This window comes from Centruroides vittatus, unplaced genomic scaffold (assembly GCF_030686945.1).
Source record: "Centruroides vittatus isolate TY-2023 unplaced genomic scaffold, ASM3068694v2 scaffold_324, whole genome shotgun sequence".
NCBI lineage: Eukaryota > Metazoa > Arthropoda > Arachnida > Scorpiones > Buthidae > Centruroides > Centruroides vittatus.
Window position 1 is genome coordinate 3,575,173 of NW_027122701.1, and position 22,632 is coordinate 3,597,804.

Consider the following 22,632-nt stretch of genomic DNA (forward strand, 5'->3'; position numbering starts at 1 on the left):
TTTAAAATTATAAACATATACATATTTGAGCATTATATATACATATATTTCAACTTTTAAAGATATACACACACTAATCTTAAATACTATCAACTAAAAAGTCTTTTTGTTTATCAAATATTTTGGCAATCATTCTTTTCTATGTAGTCACTCCTTTTATTTATGATGTATTCATATGCATTACACATATTATCGCGTGGTCAGTAGTGGCTTGTGATATCTAACATGAGATGGCTTGTGGTACACAACCTTAATAAAATTGTTTTCATTTTGTATATTAAGGTTGTGTGCTACAAGCCCTCCCATATTAGAAGCCGTGAGCTGCCACTGCATGCGACATATACATAAATCCTAATATCAAGAAACAATTGATCTTATATAAATTCTTTTTAAACTATAATTATTATATATTTATCAATAAAATAATTTATAAAATTGACTGAAATATTGTATTCTTAGAATACTATAAAATACATTTATCCAGAATTTAAAGGTAAAATCATGCATCTTTCGATTTTGAAATGTTAGAATAATCCTTATTTTAAAACTTTTAAGTAATTAAAATTTTTGTACATAAATGAAATTGTGATTCTATGAAATTAAGAATTGCTGGAATGTAAACTGTCTAAATCTTGCAGCTTGAGTATGAAATAATAATTTGTTTTAAGTTAATAAAAATACATTACTTAATACATTACTTAATTACTTAAAATAAATAATTTTTATTTTATATTATGAAAATTTATGAGAAAATTACAATATGCTTTACAGAAAAAATATGAAATTACAAGATGCACATAATTGAGTTTCGATGACAGTTCATTGATGTTTAGAACAGTATCATATACTGATTATTCACACCCCAAATTATCCAGAACTTTTTTATGATGTGGAGGAAATGTGCAAAGATAATTAATATAAACTTAAACATGATTTTCCATTTTGTTTTTTCAATGTATAGATATCAATTATATACAGTAATACCTCGGTTTTCGGTGACTTCGGTTATTGTCGGTTTCAGTTTTCGTTGATTTTTTTCACAAAAAATTTGTCTTGGTTTTCGTCAATTGCCTCGAATTTCGTCAACGTACTCAAGTGACCTCGTTGCTAATTTTTTGAAAACAAAGGGTGACCCATGTGTTTTCCAACTCAGTGTGGCATTATTCTTGTTGTGTGAGCATTATCCTGTGATGGCCCACCATTGGCCAATGTTCTATTCCCTGAACACTGGGAGTTCGGTTGTGGGTTTGCACATTATCAAGACGGGCTGGCCATGTGAAGTTTTCCGGGTTTTCTCCATGTCTGTAACGTCTGAATAGGGGCCAATTACCCTTAAACAGACCTCCCGGAAGGCATTATTTCCTGCGATACGACTAACATAAACGCATACAACTACTATTACATGACGATTTTGTCACACTTTACAATGAGGCGATATAGACTAGAGGCTCATGTCCAACTAGCTTCTACAAGACAAGACATTACCCCGTGTGTCTAGCCAAACAATTCCATTGCTTTTATCTTAATGCTTTTATCTTTATTCTAATTAGTCTTTTATACTAATTTCTTATTGCTTTTAGTGTTTAACACTATATTAATTCTCTATAAAATAGTTTTTTGGTATGTATGTATTGAGTGTCCAGAATGAATTAATTGGATTTACATTGATTCATATGGAAATAATTGCCTCGGTTTTTGTCGGTTTCGGATTTTGCCAATTGTTTTCAGATGGATTATCGACAAAAACCGAGGTATCACTGTATATACAGCATAAGCAATAATCCAATTTATTTTTATCACTAAATGATCCTTACTAGCCTTTTTTACTATCCTTAAAATAGCACTATAGATAATCACAATCATTTAGCAATATCAATTACATTTTATTTTTAGAGAAAAATTTTCTATTATAATAATTTATATTTGCAGATTAAAAGCTTGATTTTATGAAAATGGATACAGGTTACCTGTTAAATACTAAATTTTAAAAAAATTGCTTCAAAAGATATATATATTATTAATTTATAATCTTAAAAGCACCTACACTTACAGTATATATTCTAGTTAAAAAAAATAATGCTTTTACAGTAACAGCAGTAATCAAATGACTACAGTTAAAAATAACATGATTACTATCTAACCAGCAGGAAAAAATCTTTTTCTTTATATTTTGCTTTTAAGGATCAAATAATTAACATAGAAAAATCTTTCATCTTAGTATTAAAAGATACTGTATTTAGTATGCAAGAATTTACTACATTTTCTAGTAGTATTCTAAATGAATACTTTAAAATGTCATTTCCCCAAAGTGTTATTTAACATTATACAGATATTAGAAAATCTGTCATTTGTCCCAATAAGTACCCGAAGAAGTACAGGTACAGTACTTCACTTAACAGCATTCTGCTAACAATGGACTGCATATATGACAGAGGTCTGATAAGATTATAATGGAGTAGAAAAATTTGTAGCCACCTGTGCCTTTTCCATGTTTAAATACAAAAATACTTATTGTGTTACAACTGTGTTATGTATAGCCTACATTAGTAGTAGACTATATTGTAGAGGCTATCAAAGTATACTATGATGTTCACTTAACAATGTATTTCACAGAACATAACACCATCATTACATGGCACATATCTGTGCTTGGGATAAATAATTATTTAATTCACAACTTTTTGCAATTGAATTTTTTTCAAATGAACATATTAAGAAATTATTATTATTATTATTATTATTAATAGTTGTGAATTAAAATGTAATCTAACAATTAACATTTAATTTTTTTGTAACGTGTTAGTGTATGCTTTTTATCATTAGTTAGAATAGAAAGAAGTTAGAAATGAAGCAAACAATTTCCTGATTTTATGAAATACTTTCAGTTTGAAAAAAACTGTTTTATATGATATCACAAAAATTATCCTGTATTTGTGCAACTACATTGAAAATTTTGAAACCAGTGTTAAGACAATCAGTTTCACTTTGATTGTCTTAACGCTGGTAATAAAAATTCTAAAAAGTTTATAAATGTTCTATAAAACAAGTAGCAAAGCTGTCAATGGTTTTGTTTCTGAGTAAACAAATAAATATATTTTATAATTAATTCTATTAATTATATTTATATAAATATATTAAATCAATAAATATATTTATTTCTGAGGTGTAAAACTGAAATAATTATTTTTATGACAAATATTTTATTTTTAATAAATTACAGAACAAAATTTTATATTATTGATAAAAAGATTAATTATTTAGAAACTTTCAACCATAATAATCAAACTAAAGGTAATATTTGATTAAATTTTGATAAAAAATTTATTTTCTATTCATAATAAATTTATAATTGAAATTTTTCCAGAAATAATTTTTCTTCTTACTTTCATATAATTACAACAAATTAGAAATCTTTTATATATTGTTTTAATTATCTTGAGAAACAGTGTTAAAATTGATAATATTTTGATGAAGGCTTAATGGACTCAAAGCTATTACTCCTAAATATATCAAAGCTATTTATTACTCCTAAATAGTATTAGCATTGCATAATATATAAAATAAAAATATCAGTAAGTTTAAATAAAATTAGTTTTTATTCTATTATATAGCTTTAGCTAAGAGCAGTACTGCAAAATAAAGCAAACAATAATTAATAGTTTGGGTTAATGCAAATTTTTTTGACTCAATTGACAGGCTATCTTCAGATATAAAAAAAAAACCCAAGTTGTTTTATGTCTGAAGATGACCCAGTTTGCATTAACCCAAACTATTAATATTATCCACTATAAGTATTGGATAAAATAAAAATGTTTGAGATGAATTATAAGCAAACTGAAAATCAATATGAACAATTATTATTGTGACATCACCACAATGCCAAGTTGCAATTTTTAATCATATTTTTTAAATTTATTTAATTTAAAAATATATGCTCTCCACCTCAATACTAGTAGTGTCTTGTCCCTGTACATCATACTTTTCCTGTTAGCAAGAGTCATGCTTTTCTTCTATTGACTCTTTTCGAGAAAAGTTTTGAATTGAAATAACATTTCCAGTTTGCATCAGAAGTCTGTATATAGTTAACTGGAGCCTCCTGCTCCTAAGCTTTCCATATCTGGTCTTGACATTTCATCTATCTAACTTTGTTCTCAAGATTAAGGAAAGACAGTCCAAACAGACAGATGACAGTGGGAATTTATAGGTCTACAATTTTTCATCAATTGCAATCTCAACAAAAAAACTAAAAAGTACAATACTAAAGGCATGAGTAAAGTATATAAAGGAAAAAAATAATATAAATATCAAAACACCATCCATATACAGGTACTCCCACTTTACGACCGAGTTCCGTTCCGACGACTATGTCGTTAAGCGAATTGGTCGATAAGCGAGGAGCTTGCGTCAGGAATATAGGATCGTTGTAAAATTATACAAATTATGCAACAAACTTCAAATTTATTCATAAAAAGACTATTATAATATGCTATTAGCCTATTATAGTACTATAAGACAATTATAGTGTGCTTAGTGCGCATATCACCATTCGCCACTGATCGACACTCAAGCTGAGAAAGGGGATTCGCCGAATTGCAGGTCAAAACTCCATTGGTCGTAAGTGCGAGTGATCGTTAAGCAGATAGGTCGTAAAGTGAGGAGTACCTGTATTTCCAGCAGAAAATGTAAGTTGACAAACATTTTTGGCTTATTTTTTAAGCCTGCATCAGGTTTGCCTGTTGATTGGGCATGTAGTGTGTCACATGTGGGAAATATACTTTGGATGGCAGGGTGTATAAATTGTGATGTTAGCACCTAACCAAGACCTTTTTTTTCCTTCCCTTTTTCGTTGGGATGTCTTGAGTTACCTTGCCTAGGAACCATTTTCGTAAGAGATAAGGTACTATGATGGAGATCGTGGTCAAGTTGATGAATAACAAAGGGACTGATCAAACAGTCTGAGAGAATCCACATCCATCCATTAAGACTGAGAGCCAAGATTGTGCTAAAAATGTGTGGTGGTTCTCAATGTGAGTTGGAGCAATCGTGTGTAGAAAGTCGTGAGAGGTTAAGGTCATTGTACACAAATGTGTCGATTGTGTATGTGTGTAGAGATATATGTATATATGTAACATAATATTGCCATGAGGTTATCATGTTACACATATCGATGTGTTTCGGTTGTTGAGTGTACTTTCATTTTTGTTTTTATATATGTACATGTGACCACTTTATTTTCCTATGGTTATATTAAATAGTTTTTGTGTTTTAACCACATTAGTTTGGTATGTTGTTAAGTCCTCAATTCATTACTCATTTTACATACTCTCTATATTACAATATGCCTGGGTTACAACACACTCAAAAACAAAACTACTTTCTGCAGAACTGCTCTTGGTCCAGGATTATCATTCTAATCTCAAATTTATTATTAAGTTGAAGTGGATTAATAATGAATTTAAATATATAAAAATTAACAATTAAAATAAAATTGATTCTATATGAAAATTACAATACTCCATCAATATGACTTTTGATTTTTGTGAATGTGGGTGTCTTCCTGGTGTTTTCAGATATCTTTATATTAATAAAATATCATAATTAAATCATACCTCTGCAAGAACATTCTGGATCCATCCCTAGTACAAACTTCCTCCATATTCACAGTGAAGATGAGTCATGTCAAGTCAAGAATACTAAAAGTCTTCATGACATGACAAAACATGACTCATCAAGGTCAAGATCTGGTACTATTATTCATTATTTATTGACTAAGCTTAAAATATATTTTAAACAAATGACTTGGGGATGTATAAGAACAATGTGTAAACATATAAATGTGATGAAAGATATGTAAAAAAAAAAAACACTATTTTATATACAAGTAGATAGGTGACAAAGGTTTGGCATAAACAACAAGATACTTTTTACATTTTATTGTGTCAATAAGATTTCTTAACATGAAAAACACGAAAATTGTTTTAGAACCAATTTCTGATGTCATGAAAAATTGCCACAGATTATAAATATCAGCCTATAATCTGCACCATCTATGTCAAAAGGTTTTTTTTAAACAAATTGCAGATTAGATAGAAAAATGTGGTAATATTTAACATTTTTGCAGGTGTTTTCCATAAATAGCATAATGCAGTGTTTCCTAATATGCTGATGTCTCATATTTGTATCATGATATGCCTAATCTAAAAACAAAATTACTAAAAAATTTCTTAATCACAAATTTTGACGACGTCCAGAATTTAGTAAACATACTGAATTATTTTGGTGTAATCTCTGGTTGATTTCCTATAGACTGAAATGATTATTGTTCCTTCCTCAGTTTGTAATGACTTTTCATATTTTTTAAACATTCTTTGAAGTGTTTTTGATTGTATTTTTTCCTGTTTATCTTTTCTTTTCATTTGATTTAATTTGTTAAAAACTAAATCAAGTAAAATTAAAATCAAATTATTTACAAATGAACTTAACAACATATAATTGAACAGAATAGAATATAAAACATATTTTACAACATACAGCCTAAGTCAAAAAGAGATGATTCTATGGAAAGTTATAAGACTATAATATAAATTATTACTTTTAGGAATTTTGTTCAATTTGCATTCTACCAGTAGAACCTAAGAATGGCCTTTTAAAGGTTGAAAACATTTGTTCTTCATTAAATGTTTTTCATTCTTCAAACTGAAATTTAGGTTTGGAAATATTGTATATATATCCAGTTCAGGATAGGTTTCTGCTTCATTTTGATATTATTTGTAAGGATATTTTGTGTCTAGAACCATATGCTATGGCTAACTTTAAATTTTGCAGATTTTTAATAATGCAGTATTCCTATTATATATAAACATCCCAAGAACCCAATGTATTAATAATCAACCAACCATCAGCCAAATTAATTGGGCAGAAAATATACTACAAATATTAATTAGAAATAACATGATAGAACAACTAGATGTAGACGTTAGGTGCCATCTCTTAACGAAAGTAGTAATTATAATTTAATTTTAAATTTAGAATAATCTGAAAGAAAAGAATTGGCCCAGAGGAGGAGTTGAAGCATGCAACATCTGCTTACGATGCAGTGCACTAATCAGTTACATCACCCAGACCTCCAAGTGATTCCTCCCTTTCAGACACATTTTAAACTTTAGATATAACCATCCAACAGTTACCCACAGCAAGTTGCCCACAGTCTACATCTAGTTGTTCTAATCATGTTATTTCTAATTAATATTTGTAGCATATTTTCTGCCCAATTAATTTGGTTGATGGTTGGATGAGTATTCCTATTATATTCAATACCTTCTGTTAAAGTAGTTAAGGAATTACTTTTTATATGACAAAAAATCTGATGACTACTACCATTCAAGATTAAAAAAACATTGATTTAATGGCTAATCTTGATTTTTCTTAAAACTCTTTCTACTCTATGGGCACTAACAGAATTTTTTTATGCTCATCATTGCTTTAGCCAAGCCCCCAATGGAATGATTGGATAATAGAGATGGGGCCCAGATAACTAGGTCAAACAGCCCATGAAAATTTTTGAGGATCTGACCCATAATCAACCTTAGATCTCTGTCTGATAGTTCTACTATCTCAGCCACCCAACCATCACATTCACTTAATCTTGATTTATATTACCTTCAACTGAATAATACACAAACATTCCAAAGTCTGAATTGTAATTTCATTTGAAAAAAAAAAAAAAAACATTCATAACATAACTAAATTTTTAAATAATCACGTTCTTGTGTATAAATTATTGAATTAACTTGATTTCAAATTTTAAAATTTATTAATATGAAAGTTTAGAAACTTTTAACTCAAGTAATGATAACTGAATATATTTGTCAGAGATAAATTAGGATTATTCTAAGATAATTAAATCTAACAATTATAAATCTTACGATGCATGACTTTTTTACATAAAGCTTATTAATATAAATATTAATTGTAAATTATTTTTAATTGTTTTAAATATACAATTTTAAAATAATATTTCCAAATATAAATTTAATTTAAAAATCAAAATAGAAACTACATTGACTGTATTTAATTATTTTATACATAGATTATATAGATAAAAGTATGTGAATAAGTTGTAAAATTTTTATATACAATTTTATAAATATGAATAAATTTATATACAATGTAATTTATTTACAAAAGTGAAACATACTAAAAAATTTAATACATTAAAAAGTCATCTAACAAATAATTAAAAACCATGTATATTATTATTTAATGTGCAAAAAATAGTGTGTGATATTTAACTATCTAAATTGATAAGGTTACAATATAATGTAAATAACATTTTATACATGTAAAATTTATCTATATTTGCTTCATTTTTACTGTGAAATGAAGAAACTTTTAATTCAGTGACGAGCAACCCTGTGAGCCTTAGTGCCCATTCAAACTTCTTTGTTCAACCTGTGATTATAAATTTACAATTAATAATAACCTCAAGAACAAATTACAACATAATACATTTCTCAAATTCTAGCTGCCAGTTTCCAGTACTCAAAAGCAACACACACACAACAGATGACCACGACTTTTTTATTATTACATATATTTGTAAACAATGTTTTCAAATTTGGACATTGTGAGAAATGTAAAATTAAAGTTACCTCCATGCTGCAGAGCATTCCAAATAAGCCCCAACATTAATTCTATAATGACTACAAATCAATGTCATTTTTTCATTATCTACTAGATAAAAAATAATTTAAGTTATAGAAATACATGTTTTTGCCATTGCTAAGATGTTGGTCCACAAGTAATAATTTTTCCAAAGATCACCATCATACAAAAATAAAAAGGTTGCTCACCACTGCTTTAATTTATAATAAAACATTTTAATGAAAAATATATCAAGAAAGTTTCCTTAACCCTTAAAACAATTGGATCATTTATAATTAATATATTATATTTATCAGTTTAACACTAAATAATTATCATTTAATACTAAATTATTTATTTAAATAAAATAATTATAAGCTATTAATTTCTTTTAAAATATTTAATAATAATTTTACATTATATTCCAGTGACTTTAATGCTCTAATTTAAATGAAAGTTTATCAAAATGCATTTTATTTTATATGACAAATAAAATAAGAATTTAGTTAATAGATGAAAATTACTAAATATTCAAACTTACTATTTCAAAATAACATTTTCAATTTCAATATGTGATCAGTTCAAACACCATTATTTTGTAGGAATTATCACAGCCACCTAGAAAATAGCGGTGTTTGAATCGATTACATATCGAGATTTTTAAAAAACAATAGAAGCAAAAGGGATAAATCATAACATTTTTCAATTTTTTTCTAGATAAATAATCTATATTTCTATAACAGATTATCAAAATACAGCAAAAAGCAAAATTATATTTTGTGCATAATAAAATTCAATAATATAAACATTTCATGACTTAAGTTTTCTAATCATTTTTAGGTCATCATCATTTCCTTAAACATAATGATAAAATTTGAAAAATTCATAAATCTACATTATATTACATTACGTTTAAAAATTTTCAACTGTTTTATTAAAAATATACTTATGCACAAAATAATACTAAAAGCTAGTAAGTGACTGAATTATAAAAAAATCTAGTTCAGATCCCACAAGGATCATCCATAAATTATGTAATGCTATTTTCGTACTTTTCAACTAACATTCTGTAAAACCTTCAAGCATACCCACCCCAAACTTACATAACACATATCTTCAAACACTCCCCTTAATTGCACTAAGGAATAAAAGTACTGAACATTACATTATTTCATTAATTACATGCATGCAACAGTTCAGAAACAAAACTGAATCATTCTGTTGTCTAAAGGCTAGCATTGACCTAGCATTATGTAATGTTTTTGTAAACATCCCCACCCCCTTGTAACACATGGTAACAACTGCCTGCATACCCATCTACCCATATCTGCATTACATAATTTATGAGCAGTCCCATGCATCAGCAAAGAATAAAAGATAAAAGTACAACTTTAAAAGTTAATTTTTCAGTTTTAAAAATCAGTTATCTTTCCTGTTGTTCTGTAAATTTGTAAATAAAAGACTGAGTTTAAAACAGAAGTAAATGTAAAAAATAATGTTTTTTTATTTATTTAGATTAATTACTTTATTTAACAGTAAAAATGCATTTACCATAACTCTATTATACTTAAATATTTGCATATTTTTTTACAGGCACAATGTGCAGCAATAAAAATCTTAATAAGCTAATGATTTTTTAAAACTTTTACGTACTTTTAGGAAATTTTCAGTTATTTATGCTAAGAATGACTTTGGAAAATATTAAGATATTTGGTATCTTTTTTTTTTTTAAGTTTTGAAACATTCAACATAAAATTAGTAAATTATTTCTAGTACACACTCTAAATTTAAAATCAATGATTTTTTTTATGAATTAAGTATACATGAAATGTTTGTACAGATGATATATTTTTTGTAAATATTTCTCTACTTAACATAAAAAGTTTTGTCATAAAAAGTTAAAACTACATTTATTCAAACTGACTTCAAACATATTGATTTTATGACATAGTATATAGAATTTCTGATGAGTTATATGCTCTCAACTGAGAGAGAAAGAGAGAAATTTTTTTTTTTGATTTAAGAATCTGTCTAGTGAGATAGAAAATTAGTTAAGAAACATTTGAAAATATGAAGTTAGATATTATTAACCATTATATATATATAATATATATATTATATATATATATATATATTTTATTTATTTATTTATTTATCATAAAATACAGTAAAGCCATGGCACAAAGCTAAAGATAACCACCTCTAAATTAATAACATCAAAAAGTTCATCAAAACAAAACAAAATTCTTGATATAGCATTTCAATGTATTGAAATGCTGTATTAAAATTTTTGAAAATATACTAATTTCAATTAATTCAATATTCACAATCAATCAGTCCTGCATACTGCAGATTCATATTTTATACCATAATCTTAGGTTGAACTGTTCATGCAATTCAATCAAATAAAACCATAATAAATAGAACAACAGAATGAAAGCACAGTGTATTATTTTTGTAATATTTAAGAACAAAGTTTTTAATATTTTATTAGTGATGATTATTATATTTAACCAAAAACATTTAATCCAGTAAATCTCCATTTTTTGTGATGTATCAGTTTTTCTTTTATTATTTATTATTAATTATTATTATTATTGAATGTTATTGTTATTAATGTTCACTTACATAATACATATTTTTAAAAATATTCTCCTATCACTGTAAAAATCCAAACAATCTAACAGGATAATAATTTTTCATGAATAATTCAAATTAGGCAGCATTTTCCATCTCTCACCCATAATGACTAATTTCATTACAAATTAGACAAGTTCTATACAGGCAAAACTGAGGTTAGATATATAACTCACTTTTGCTGATACTGTACAAAAAAATACAATCTAATCCTACCCACAGATAAATGTTTTCATCATAGTATATCAAATTTCTTGATATTGTTTCAAGTGATAATTTGACTAAGAACAAAAATCTTAATGGATATATTATCATTTCAGAAATAAACATAATTTTAAAAGGACTGTAGAAGTATCTGTTTATACTGCAACCAACAAGCAACAGTAAGTGTTGGGAATGAAACTTCAAACAGTATTAATATTAAAAGGGTAATAAGACAGGGTAGCAATCTCAGATGATCATGAAGAGATTTTGCCAGCAGGACTGTGTCATCTGCATATCTAATGTTATTGATGATTGTTCTGTTTACTTTTATGCCAGCTGTTTCATCTTCTATGGCTCTTTTTATTATTTCTTCAGAACAGGCATTGAAAAGTATTACTTGTAGCTATTTGTAGAGGAGAGAACTACAATCTGATGCAAGTGATAATTCAAGGAAAAATAAAAGATAGAAGTACAGGAAGGAGAAGAATATCATGGCTGAGCAACTTGAGACAATGGTATGAATGTACTTCCAGCCAACTTATCAGAGCAGCAGTGTCAAAAGAGAAGACAGCTATGATAATTGCCAACCTTTGGAATAGAGATGGCCCTTGAAGAAGTATCTATCATATTTTGCTTGCTTCATCTATTAAATTTGATTTCTTTGAAAATATTTTTCAAAAACTAAATAAATAAAATGATAATAAAGAAAGAATATATGAAAATAATTATTAATTAACATTTAAAAAAAACTATGAATTTTGAAAATATACAAAAGTGATTCAAATGAAAATCAGAGAAAAATAAAAACTTTTGATTGCCTGAATCCTAAATAACCAAAGATGATTTCTGGCAATCTTCAATTTAATCCTTATAACATTAACATAAATCCTCCAACAGATTGCTAACTCATGGATTCCATAAGAGAAGACATTTTCTTATCATAATGCTAGCCAAAAAGTGAATGGTCATTTGTCAACTTTTAATGGATTGAATCAGAAAAAATTCACACAATTGCAGTATGAAATGTTTAATGCAAACTAAATACTAGTATAACTGTGAAAAAACCATTACACCAATGATCTCTTAAACACACACTTCTTTTCAAATTTTTTAAATAATATTCATTAGAGATATGTGGTTGTATTCAAGACACAAACAATCTCAAATTTCATAACTAATGTAAACAGTATGGCTGGCTGTATGAGTACTCACATTGTCATAGTGCAGGCAGACACTAATGATGGAAAACCACAAGGTTTCATTTAAATTGTTGGCTTCAGATAATGCATTAACATATCACTATCTCTCTGTTTATATTTGATCCAGTTAATATTTAAGAAGCATCCACTAACAATTTCAGCATAGGGTGATCAATACTTTTTCTGCAATATCATTGATTTTATTTGCGATATTACCCCTCCTTCCATATTTGTCTGATATAGTGACAAGTGACTGTCACAGTTTTTGAACTCTTAAAAAAATACTTTTTTTTAAAGGATAATCATTTTAAATCCAACACAGATGAAATATGAATGGCTCACATAAAAATGAGAAAATATTCTCTCCTGTGTAATGCATTAGCTGTTGGAGGACTTGTTTTTGAAAGTCAGAGGAATTACATTGAAGATCAACAACAATCATTTTTGGCTATGCAAAACTTTAATTGCTTTTTTTGGGAACCACCTTTTAGTATATTATGTACTGGGATATTCAAATATATTGGAGTGCATTCATTTCCTTTTGATAGAAGAAAATTGTACAGAATGATAAAAATCTGTTAGTGAAAAACAAATATAGAAGATAGAAATTGTTTCATATTCATTTCATAAAAGTTAAGCTATTTAGCCTATTAATAACTATAATATAGTAGAGCCCTAATTAACTGGGATTCATTTATCTGAAGTACGAGTTCATTATCAACAAAGACAACAGATTATAGTACAGTACCATTCATTTCATGTATCTTGGCCCAGTGATATATAGTACTCTCTAAAGGGACTAATGTCTTAAAAAGAATTTACTTTGGTAACTTCTCACAATATGAATTTCAAAAAAAAATTAAAGAAATTTTAATTGTAATCACAGGTTTACATTTTTTTTAATACATAGCTATAAATACAATTAAATGTTTTATTGTGTACTTTAAAAGTCACTATGTTTGATAAGAAGATCCAACTGTAGGTGGGGAATCTGTAAGGAGATGGTGGAGGCGTCCAACTGCAAACTTGCTGAATGAGCACCAATTTCCCATACCACCAGTGGAAAACTGGTTACAAAGTTTAGCAGGACTGGATCTGTGGCATTCACATCTGCCAAAAATTGCAATTGTACCCACCTATCTGAATCTGTGCTTGTACAAGATGGCAATCACATTAAACATATCATCTGAACAGCTCTTTTGCCTATGTCACATGATACACTGTAGTTCTGATTATAATAAAAATCAAGAATATCATTTTGATCATTTTTTTTCATTTTGAAAATTTATTTTCAAAATGAAAAAAATTAAATTATAAAATTTTAATCAATTCATTGGATTAAATAAAAAAAAAATTTATCAATCAATCATTTTAAAAATAAATACAAGATTTTAAAATGTAAAAACCAACAATAAAATAACAAAAACTAATCTATTATAAATTTGTTATTCTGATAATTTTGTTTATCAGTTGTAAAAATATTAAAGAAAATATTATTATTATTATGTTTTTAATACAAAAATTTAAAAGATTTTTAAATTAAGTATTATATTTGGCTAGATATTCTATAAGTACAGAATTCTAAATATTTATGGAAATCATTAAGAGTTTATTTAGTTTGGTAGTCATTTTCATTTATCATAACTTGTCGAAATTTTGAATTAAGAAAATAGGTTTTAAACACTAAGTTATTCAAACTGAGAGGAAACACTTTAGCCAAATATTAATTAAATTCCATCAGCAAGAGAGGTTAGATTAATTTAGCCTGCAAAACATTAAGAAAATTTCCTAAAAGTTGGTAATCTGAATCCATTATCTTACAGTAGGCTTTTTTCAATTTAATAAAATTAGCTAGAAAAACTTTAAATTAATAAAAATATTTAAATAAAAAGTAACACTCCTATATTTCAATGTTATTTTTAACATTTTTCAATGCTTATAAATGATAATTTACACAGTATAGTTGAAAAGTAATAAGACAATTTCACAGTATATTTCATAATATAGTTATAACACACACTCATATGAAAGGCAGATCTCTAACTTTAAATAAGATTTGAATCAATTAGTCACCTTTGTTCTTTATTTAAGTATAATAAGAATTGTCAAAGCTTATTTAAAATTTTTGATCATATTAATGCAAAATTATGCATCAAATTTTGCATTAAAAATGGAAAGTGCAATTAAGATCCCTGAAATATTAAACACTGTATATCATGTGTATTGCATGCATGTGTTACTATTATTCTCTTTTCAACAAAGGTCAAAAAAACATTATATGAGCTGATTATCTAACAGATATCATTTGAAAAGATTTTATGTCCTTGTTTATGCCAGAAAATTGTTAAATTGTTCTTTGACACTAAATATTTTGGTGAAAGAACTTAATGTTGCCAAAATCATAACAAACAAACTATTTAAGTAAATAAAAAAAATTTCTTCTCATTTTATATAATAAACATTAACATAATACAGAAAATATAAAGATGCAAAAGCATAATAATTGTTTATGGAATTATTGCTTGGAACAGATGATAATAGTACACTAAATTCAAACTTAAAAAAAAAAATATTGAAAATCATAGTGTATAAAAACTATACAAGCTTTTTCTACATTCTTAGAGTTAATTTTTATTTAAAAATCATATTTAGAGAAATTTTTCAATAGCTTGATATCATCATTCATTCTATAAGTGAAATAAAGTAAATTCAAACTTATTGTATTAATGTAAAAAGTTTTATTTTTATTAATCTATAATTATTCATAAATAATTAAAGTTTAATAAAATTTCATTATAATAAAACTGATTGTTATTTAAGCATTACATAATAATAAACAGGAAAATAATTCAAGAATATAATAGTACAGTGGAGCCTCACTTAACGAGCATAATTCATTCCAGAGTCTTACTCGTTATGTGAAACACTTGTTAAGTGAAACAATTTTTCCCATAGAAATTAATGTAAAATATGATAATGCATTCCATGCTGAAAAAATGCTCAAATATTTTATGTATAACGTTTATTCAGAAAAAAAATTGTACAATATACACTGAATAATCATCATCTTTTCTTCTAATGTGGAATAAACCATCCTGGAAAGAGAATTCAATTTGCAGAAACAAAAAAAAAAAAAAAAAAAAATCACAGCTAATATGTTTGATAAACACTCCAAACGATATGCCAAATTCTTGGGTTATGTAAAGGCTATAATTAAATATTAGAAATTAATTAATTTGACTAGAGGTGGGCAATTATGTTTCCATCTTGTATTAAATTTAATAATTATAAATAGTTAATTTTTAGTTCAGACATTTCTAAAATTTAATTTGGAATTGGTCATTAAATTTAATGACCCAAGAATTTGGCATATCATTTGGTGTGTTTATTATATAACGGGCTACAGTTGTTGATGTTTATAAGTAATATGTATGAACACAAGTTTGGAAAAATACATAATCACAAGCGACACAAGATGCTAGCGGAATGAGTGCTAAACACAGACTGATGGAGCATGCTGCATGTGCACAATTCGGGACTTCCCCTCTCTCCTCATCATTTGTTATGCAAAACATCGCTCATTAAGCATGGCAAATTTTTACAGTTTGTTTTGCTCGTTATACGAAATACTCATTGTGCGAGGTGCTTGTTATGCAAGGTTCCACTGTATATGATTCAAATATAAGTAAATCAAACTTTTTGTATGCCTGTCAAACCTTTTCTAGAATCACTCTTCACTTAATTGAGAAATTTTGGTTTGTTTTTTTTTATAGAAAATCTTAAGACAAAAATTTCCTTCCTTGGCAGATCACTCATGTGGTTACATTGCAGTAACTAAATAAACCAAACTAATTCTAACAAGCGGTTATTTATTGTGATATCATCATAATGCCAAGCTGCAACTTTTCGTCACAATGTTCTCAATTCTTTTAGTGGTGGCTTGCCTCTGTACATTATACTTTTCCTGTTAGCAATAGAGTCATGTCAGTCATCTAACTCTGTTTGGGGAGAAAATTTTGAATTGAAGTAATATTACTTTAGTTCCAAACAGGAAGTTCCTATATAGTTAATCTGGGCCTTCTGCCCTAAGCTTTCCACATCTGGTCTTGACTTTCATCTAAGTCCTTTCTCAAATTTAAGGAAGGACAGACAAACAGACAGGGGAATTACAGTCAGAATTTACAGGTCTACAATTTTTTCAAATTGCAGCCAAATAGTTTTTCCATAAAGGCAATATTTACAGGAACATACTTCCCACATAATTTATACAATCTGTTGCCAAAATTTAAACACTATTATCACATAAAAGGAATTATTCTAGCATATTTACTTAAACAAGTTTTATATGAAGTCTTTCAAACATTAAGGTTAGCAACTTTGATCACATGCGGGGCCATCACAACCTGTCTAACACAGATCACTTTTCAAATATTAATACTAGACTGGTATTAATTAATACTCGTTGACCACCCTCTCTTCTGGGAAAAGGTTAACGATTACTTTTGATTGAATTTACTTCAACCCTCTTCCACAAGACTCCCTTCTTCCTAGTGGTATGGTGGCATTCGAATAGCAAAATTACATAATATAAGGCTACCAGCGAGCACAAAATATGATTGAAGTGGTTTTTGAGAGTGCAAAGTTTAAATATTTGGTCTGTTTTTTATGAAACTTGATTCATTGGCAATTACCATTTTATATTTGGCTGTGAATGGTACAGTTTCTTAGAGTTAACATTAGGAAAAATATATCTTAAAAAATGTAAGACATTGTATTTTCAATTGATGTTTACTTGACTAATGAAATTGTGCCATTTTGTACCATCCAAGTATCACGATAAATGTGACAATGGTAGGCTGAAATAATCAAACTCTTTGTATAGCTTTCATTTTAATGTTTGTTATATTATAGTATTTGATTTATGTAACTACAATCTTACGTAAGGATTTATCACACTGAATGACCAAGCTAACACATTTTAAAAATCCTTTATTCTTCTGCTGTACACAATTTAAAGAATTTTTAAAATGTGTTAGATTAGTGTGATAAATTCTTATGTAACATAACTTTTGTAAATATAAATCAAAAACTATAATATAATATTAGAAGGATTATAAATATGAAATAATCTAATAACCTTAATCTTTGCTGTTGTTATTTTTTGCCTGAGCAACATCAGGCTTATCTGCTAGTTAAAAATATTTCTGAAATTTAGTCTAATAAATGATACTTTTACTTTATATAATTTAATATTTTAATAAAAACAAAATTACAATTTTATTTTTATTATTAATTTTTAATATAATTGAAAATTTTTTCAATTATATTAGAAATTATTTTAATTTATACTGTATAATGGAAAAAAAATATTACTTAAAGGAAAATTATCAGTATTCATAAATAATAATCATAAATAAAACAATTCTCATAATTATACTAAAAATAAAAACTTTTTGTGAAATTCTAGCAAAAAACAATTTAAAAAATTTTTTCTTTACAAAATAAGGATTTATGAATAAAAAATTTTTTAAACTATTATTTTATTTTTATATCATATATAATGTAATGTAAATACATAAGTTTAAAAATCTCTATTACCTCTAAATAATTAAATTTATAATTATTTTGTATGAAAAAATTTAAGTTATAATTATGGATATACAGATATTATTTAATAATTAAATATTTAAATGAAAAAAATGCAAACTAAATTGTAAAATCTTTCATATGGGTTCATAATTTAATAAGAATAGTTATTTTGTTTATCAAAACACTAATGAAAGAATATAAAGCTTTATTAAAAAATATACTGAGCAAATTGCTTTTATATATATATCAGCAATTTGTTCAGTAAATAAATACATTTTTGATTTATTTGAACAAAGATTGAAAATAATACTAAAATAAAACTAGAAACATGAAAAAACTAAGTTTATCAATAGATTGTAATTTTTTCAAGAAACACATTAAGTTCATATAAGGTAAAATGTCTGCATCCTTAAAACTTACAATTTCCTTTTCAATTTTCTTGAGAAATAAATTCTCTGTGGCATCTTTTTATACAAAATCTATGTTAGTGTCAAATGCTTCTGATCCATGTAGTTGATTAAAACACAACATGAACTGTAGCACAAGTAAATATGATATTTACTATAATATTCATTATATATATATATATATATATTCAAATATTAGAACTAGATATAAGAACATCAGTGTGATGTTTCTGTACTATATTTCTTTTATGTATATGACAAATTTCATTTCTAAATTTATTTGTCATTTATGAGTAAAACTTTATATAAAATATAAAATGAAAATTAATTGTTGGGAAGTAAAAGTATATGTTTATTTTTTATTTATTTGCACTCTTATAATAGATGAATTTTTAAAAAGTGTATTAAACCCCAAGAAATATTCTGTACTTTTTGTCTCATTATTTTTCAGATCAATATTTAATCAATTACCAATATGCATATATCTATTTATATCATTCGATGGCAATGCTAATAATAATCAAAACATCATTTTCACATTTACTTCTTAATTTACATTTAATAGTTCTTCCTTTTATTAATAATAAAAGTATTATTAAATTAGTTTATTTGTTAAAAGCAATGTTAACCAATATTTTAAAATTTTTATTTAAAATATTCCTTGGGTAAAATCCATAATTTCTTAAAATTAACTTATATAATAAGGTTAAGATTATTTGTTGCTTTTAGCTTGAAAGCTTTTAAAAAACCAAAAATGTTCATGTTGTTTTTAAAAGTTTTTAAGCTAAAAGCAAGTAATAATATTAAATTCACTCCATTATAATTTTTTATAAAGTTAAGATTATTTAGAATGTTTTATTTTTGAAAATTAAATCCTGAAAGTCACAGTATCAGTTGATATTGTAGTATTTTGCTTTAGATATATATTATTTTTATTTGCACATCATCATAAATGTGAAAGTGTTAGCTGTTTAAATTGAGACAACATCTAAATGTACTGTACTTTAATTTTTTATTTTTTCAATTTGTTATTCAACTTGAATTCAATAAATATTTACTGTTCTGTTTTTTTTGAATGTAAAAACATTTATCTTAAAATATTGTAAAAACATTAAATATGAATATGAATATAAAACCAAAGTGTTGAAAAATACTGATATATTATATTAGTTTCATATATTTTTGCCATAAAGAATCAGTTTTTTAAGTTATTGGGTCTGCATTTTATTCATTTTAAATTACAAATTAATAAATTTATTTCTTAACTTATGTTAGAAATATATAAATCATATATATATATATATTTTATTAATACATATTCATTTTGAATCTATTTTATTTCTTTTATCATATATATATAAATCAACAACATTACAATATTTCATACATACGTTTTACATATGAATTTTATCTTAATGATTACTTTTATTAATTTGTTGTATCTTATCATATATATTTATTTTAAAATTTCACTGATACTTTTATATAAATATAAGATATTATGTTATTATTATTACTATTATTTCTACACTTGTATTTATAACAGTGATATGCATTAAAAAATAATAAAAATATCAATTAAAGATGACCATTAAGTTTACAAATAAAACAGAGATTATAAATTTATAAATATAGTAAAAATAATTTGTTAAAATAAGTAATTTTAGAAAACTTAAATCTAAAGCAAAATACTATAAGTTATTTCTATGTAATTTAAATGCAAAAAAATTTTTCTACTTGTAAATTTGCGAGTAAATTAATGAAATTTTGTTTTTTGCTTAAACTGCACGGATTATAAATATATATGTACTGTACAGTACATACATTAATAATCAAATTGACATCAGATGGCAGTATTCAATTATTTCTTCTTTATGGATTTTTTCATTTTAATCAGAGTATAATCACTGATTAAAAAAAAAATAATTAGTAAACAGAAAGAATTTATATTGGAACCAAGAAGAAACAACATTACAACAGAAAATTTATGGAAATTTTTTTAATGAATACATAAACATACACAAAATATGTAGAGTTTAGAACAATTATTTAAATACTATTAACAATGCTGTGTTATCTATAAATCTAGTATAAATCTAAATTATTAATATATTTTTTAAAAGTGCAAATTTAGTTTTAAAAAATATATATATATTTTAAAGAAACTAATGCTATATGATATATGATATTAAGAAAAACCCCTAAAATATCTGAAATATTTATATATATTTATATATATATATATATACTATAATATTAGTAATCATTATTATTAATGGGATATTTGGTCCCACTAAAAGTTTGTATCAAAGTTTTAATGAAATATATTGGTGAAATGATATGATAAAATAATTGAAAAATACTTTCTCTATTCAATTAATATAACAGAGTAATATATTATTCTCTACTATATTAATAATTAAGAGAGAAATAGTCATAATATATATAAATATATATGTATATATGTTATATTATCACAGATATAATTGCATTTGTCCCTGTAATAACTAATATTTCTATTTTTATAATCCTGATATTTTAATGTTTTAATGATGAAATGTCTTCTATTTTTAATAATATTTATATATAGTAAATATACTAATTTCAATTTCAAAATAAATACTACTGTTTATTATGGAATTTGCTGGAATGTGAATAAATTACTTCTAGATGTCTAAAATATATAACAATTTTCCTATGATAAATGATTTTCAATCACATACTCTCTTTATCATCCATCCAATGTCTTTTTCTACAGCCCAGTGCATGTGTACAGCACCAATTACCACAATAACATGCATGATATTGTGACTATTAAAAATATAATCAAATCTTCCAGGTAGCCATCTTTCTGGAATTCTTACTGCACTAATAACTGCACCAATCAAAGATAACAGATCTTGCATTATAACATGATATATAGCCTATTCAGAGTTAAAAATGAATATTTCATGAGACAAAACTGTTGTTGTTTGTAATTCAATAATAATTTAAATACAGAAAATGTACCTCTGGATGTCCTCCTCCATATGGAGTCATTCTAAGTATTAGCACCACCATTCTAATAAGAAATAATATAGCAAAACTCTGCCTTCTTTGCCATGGTCCACATGCAAATACAGCAACTTGAAGAGCTCTCAGGCAAAAACAAACATAAATTCCAAGAAAAACTAATTGAAGTATATAAGGCAAACAAGAAACTCCAGTATAAATTGTAGTTAATCCACCTGAAATGCCAAATCAATTTTATATATGTAATATTTTAAGATTAATTTTATATTTTAGTTTAGACTGTATAAAAATAAATCTTCAAAATAGATTTAATTATATTTTATCTAATTTCAAAGTTAAAAACTAAAAATATTCAAAAATATACTATTTTTACTTGTTCAAAATTTGATTATTTATCAAAATTCATCAAATAATCAATCAGATAACCATGGCTGATAAATAAAATTTTTTATAAAATGTCGTAAAGAAAATAACTACATTAAATTTACTTAATACAAAATTTAAAAAATATAGAATTTTGAACAAAACTATTAATCTGTGAGAACCCTTTCTTTGATTTCATCATACCTATTTTGACAACTAACATTGATTATCCTTTACACCTGAGAACTTCTCAATTTGCATGTTCTCGGCAGCAAAGGCGATGCTTTCCCATGATCCTTTGACTTCCCGGCCATGTGCTACATTTTAATATCGGAATTGACGGCAAACAAAGCAGTCACCACCCATTTCTCCCCAACTCAACAAGTCATCACCTGTTTCTCAACCAACATAGAACTCTGTGCCTCTGAATACGAGTCACAGTCATCTCTGAATATAGAATAGCCTCAATTGCAACAGGAATACACCACCATATTTCAAATGTTCCCAACATGCCGACCCTCTCCAGTGACAAATGAAGTAATGGACAGTCCAACCCATCATCTTCATGTATTCTTTTA

The 22,632-nt window shown here is 25.9% G+C and overlaps 1 protein-coding gene across 1 annotated transcript in view; it reads right to left on the minus strand.

Annotated features, from left to right (window-relative positions):
- Positions 1–8,232: 8,232 nt before the first annotated feature.
- The window catches only part of LOC136988194 (progestin and adipoQ receptor family member 4), a 47,876-nt gene continuing 33,476 nt past the window's right edge, over positions 8,233–22,632 (minus strand). The window contains exons 3-5 of the mRNA XM_067286029.1: positions 21,689–21,906; positions 21,403–21,603; positions 8,233–8,451 (exon numbers count right to left, since the gene is read on the minus strand). Of these exons, the coding sequence (XP_067142130.1) occupies positions 8,422–8,451; positions 21,403–21,603; positions 21,689–21,906 (449 nt within the window). The 3' untranslated portion in view covers positions 8,233–8,421. The remainder of the gene's footprint in view (positions 8,452–21,402; positions 21,604–21,688; positions 21,907–22,632) is intronic.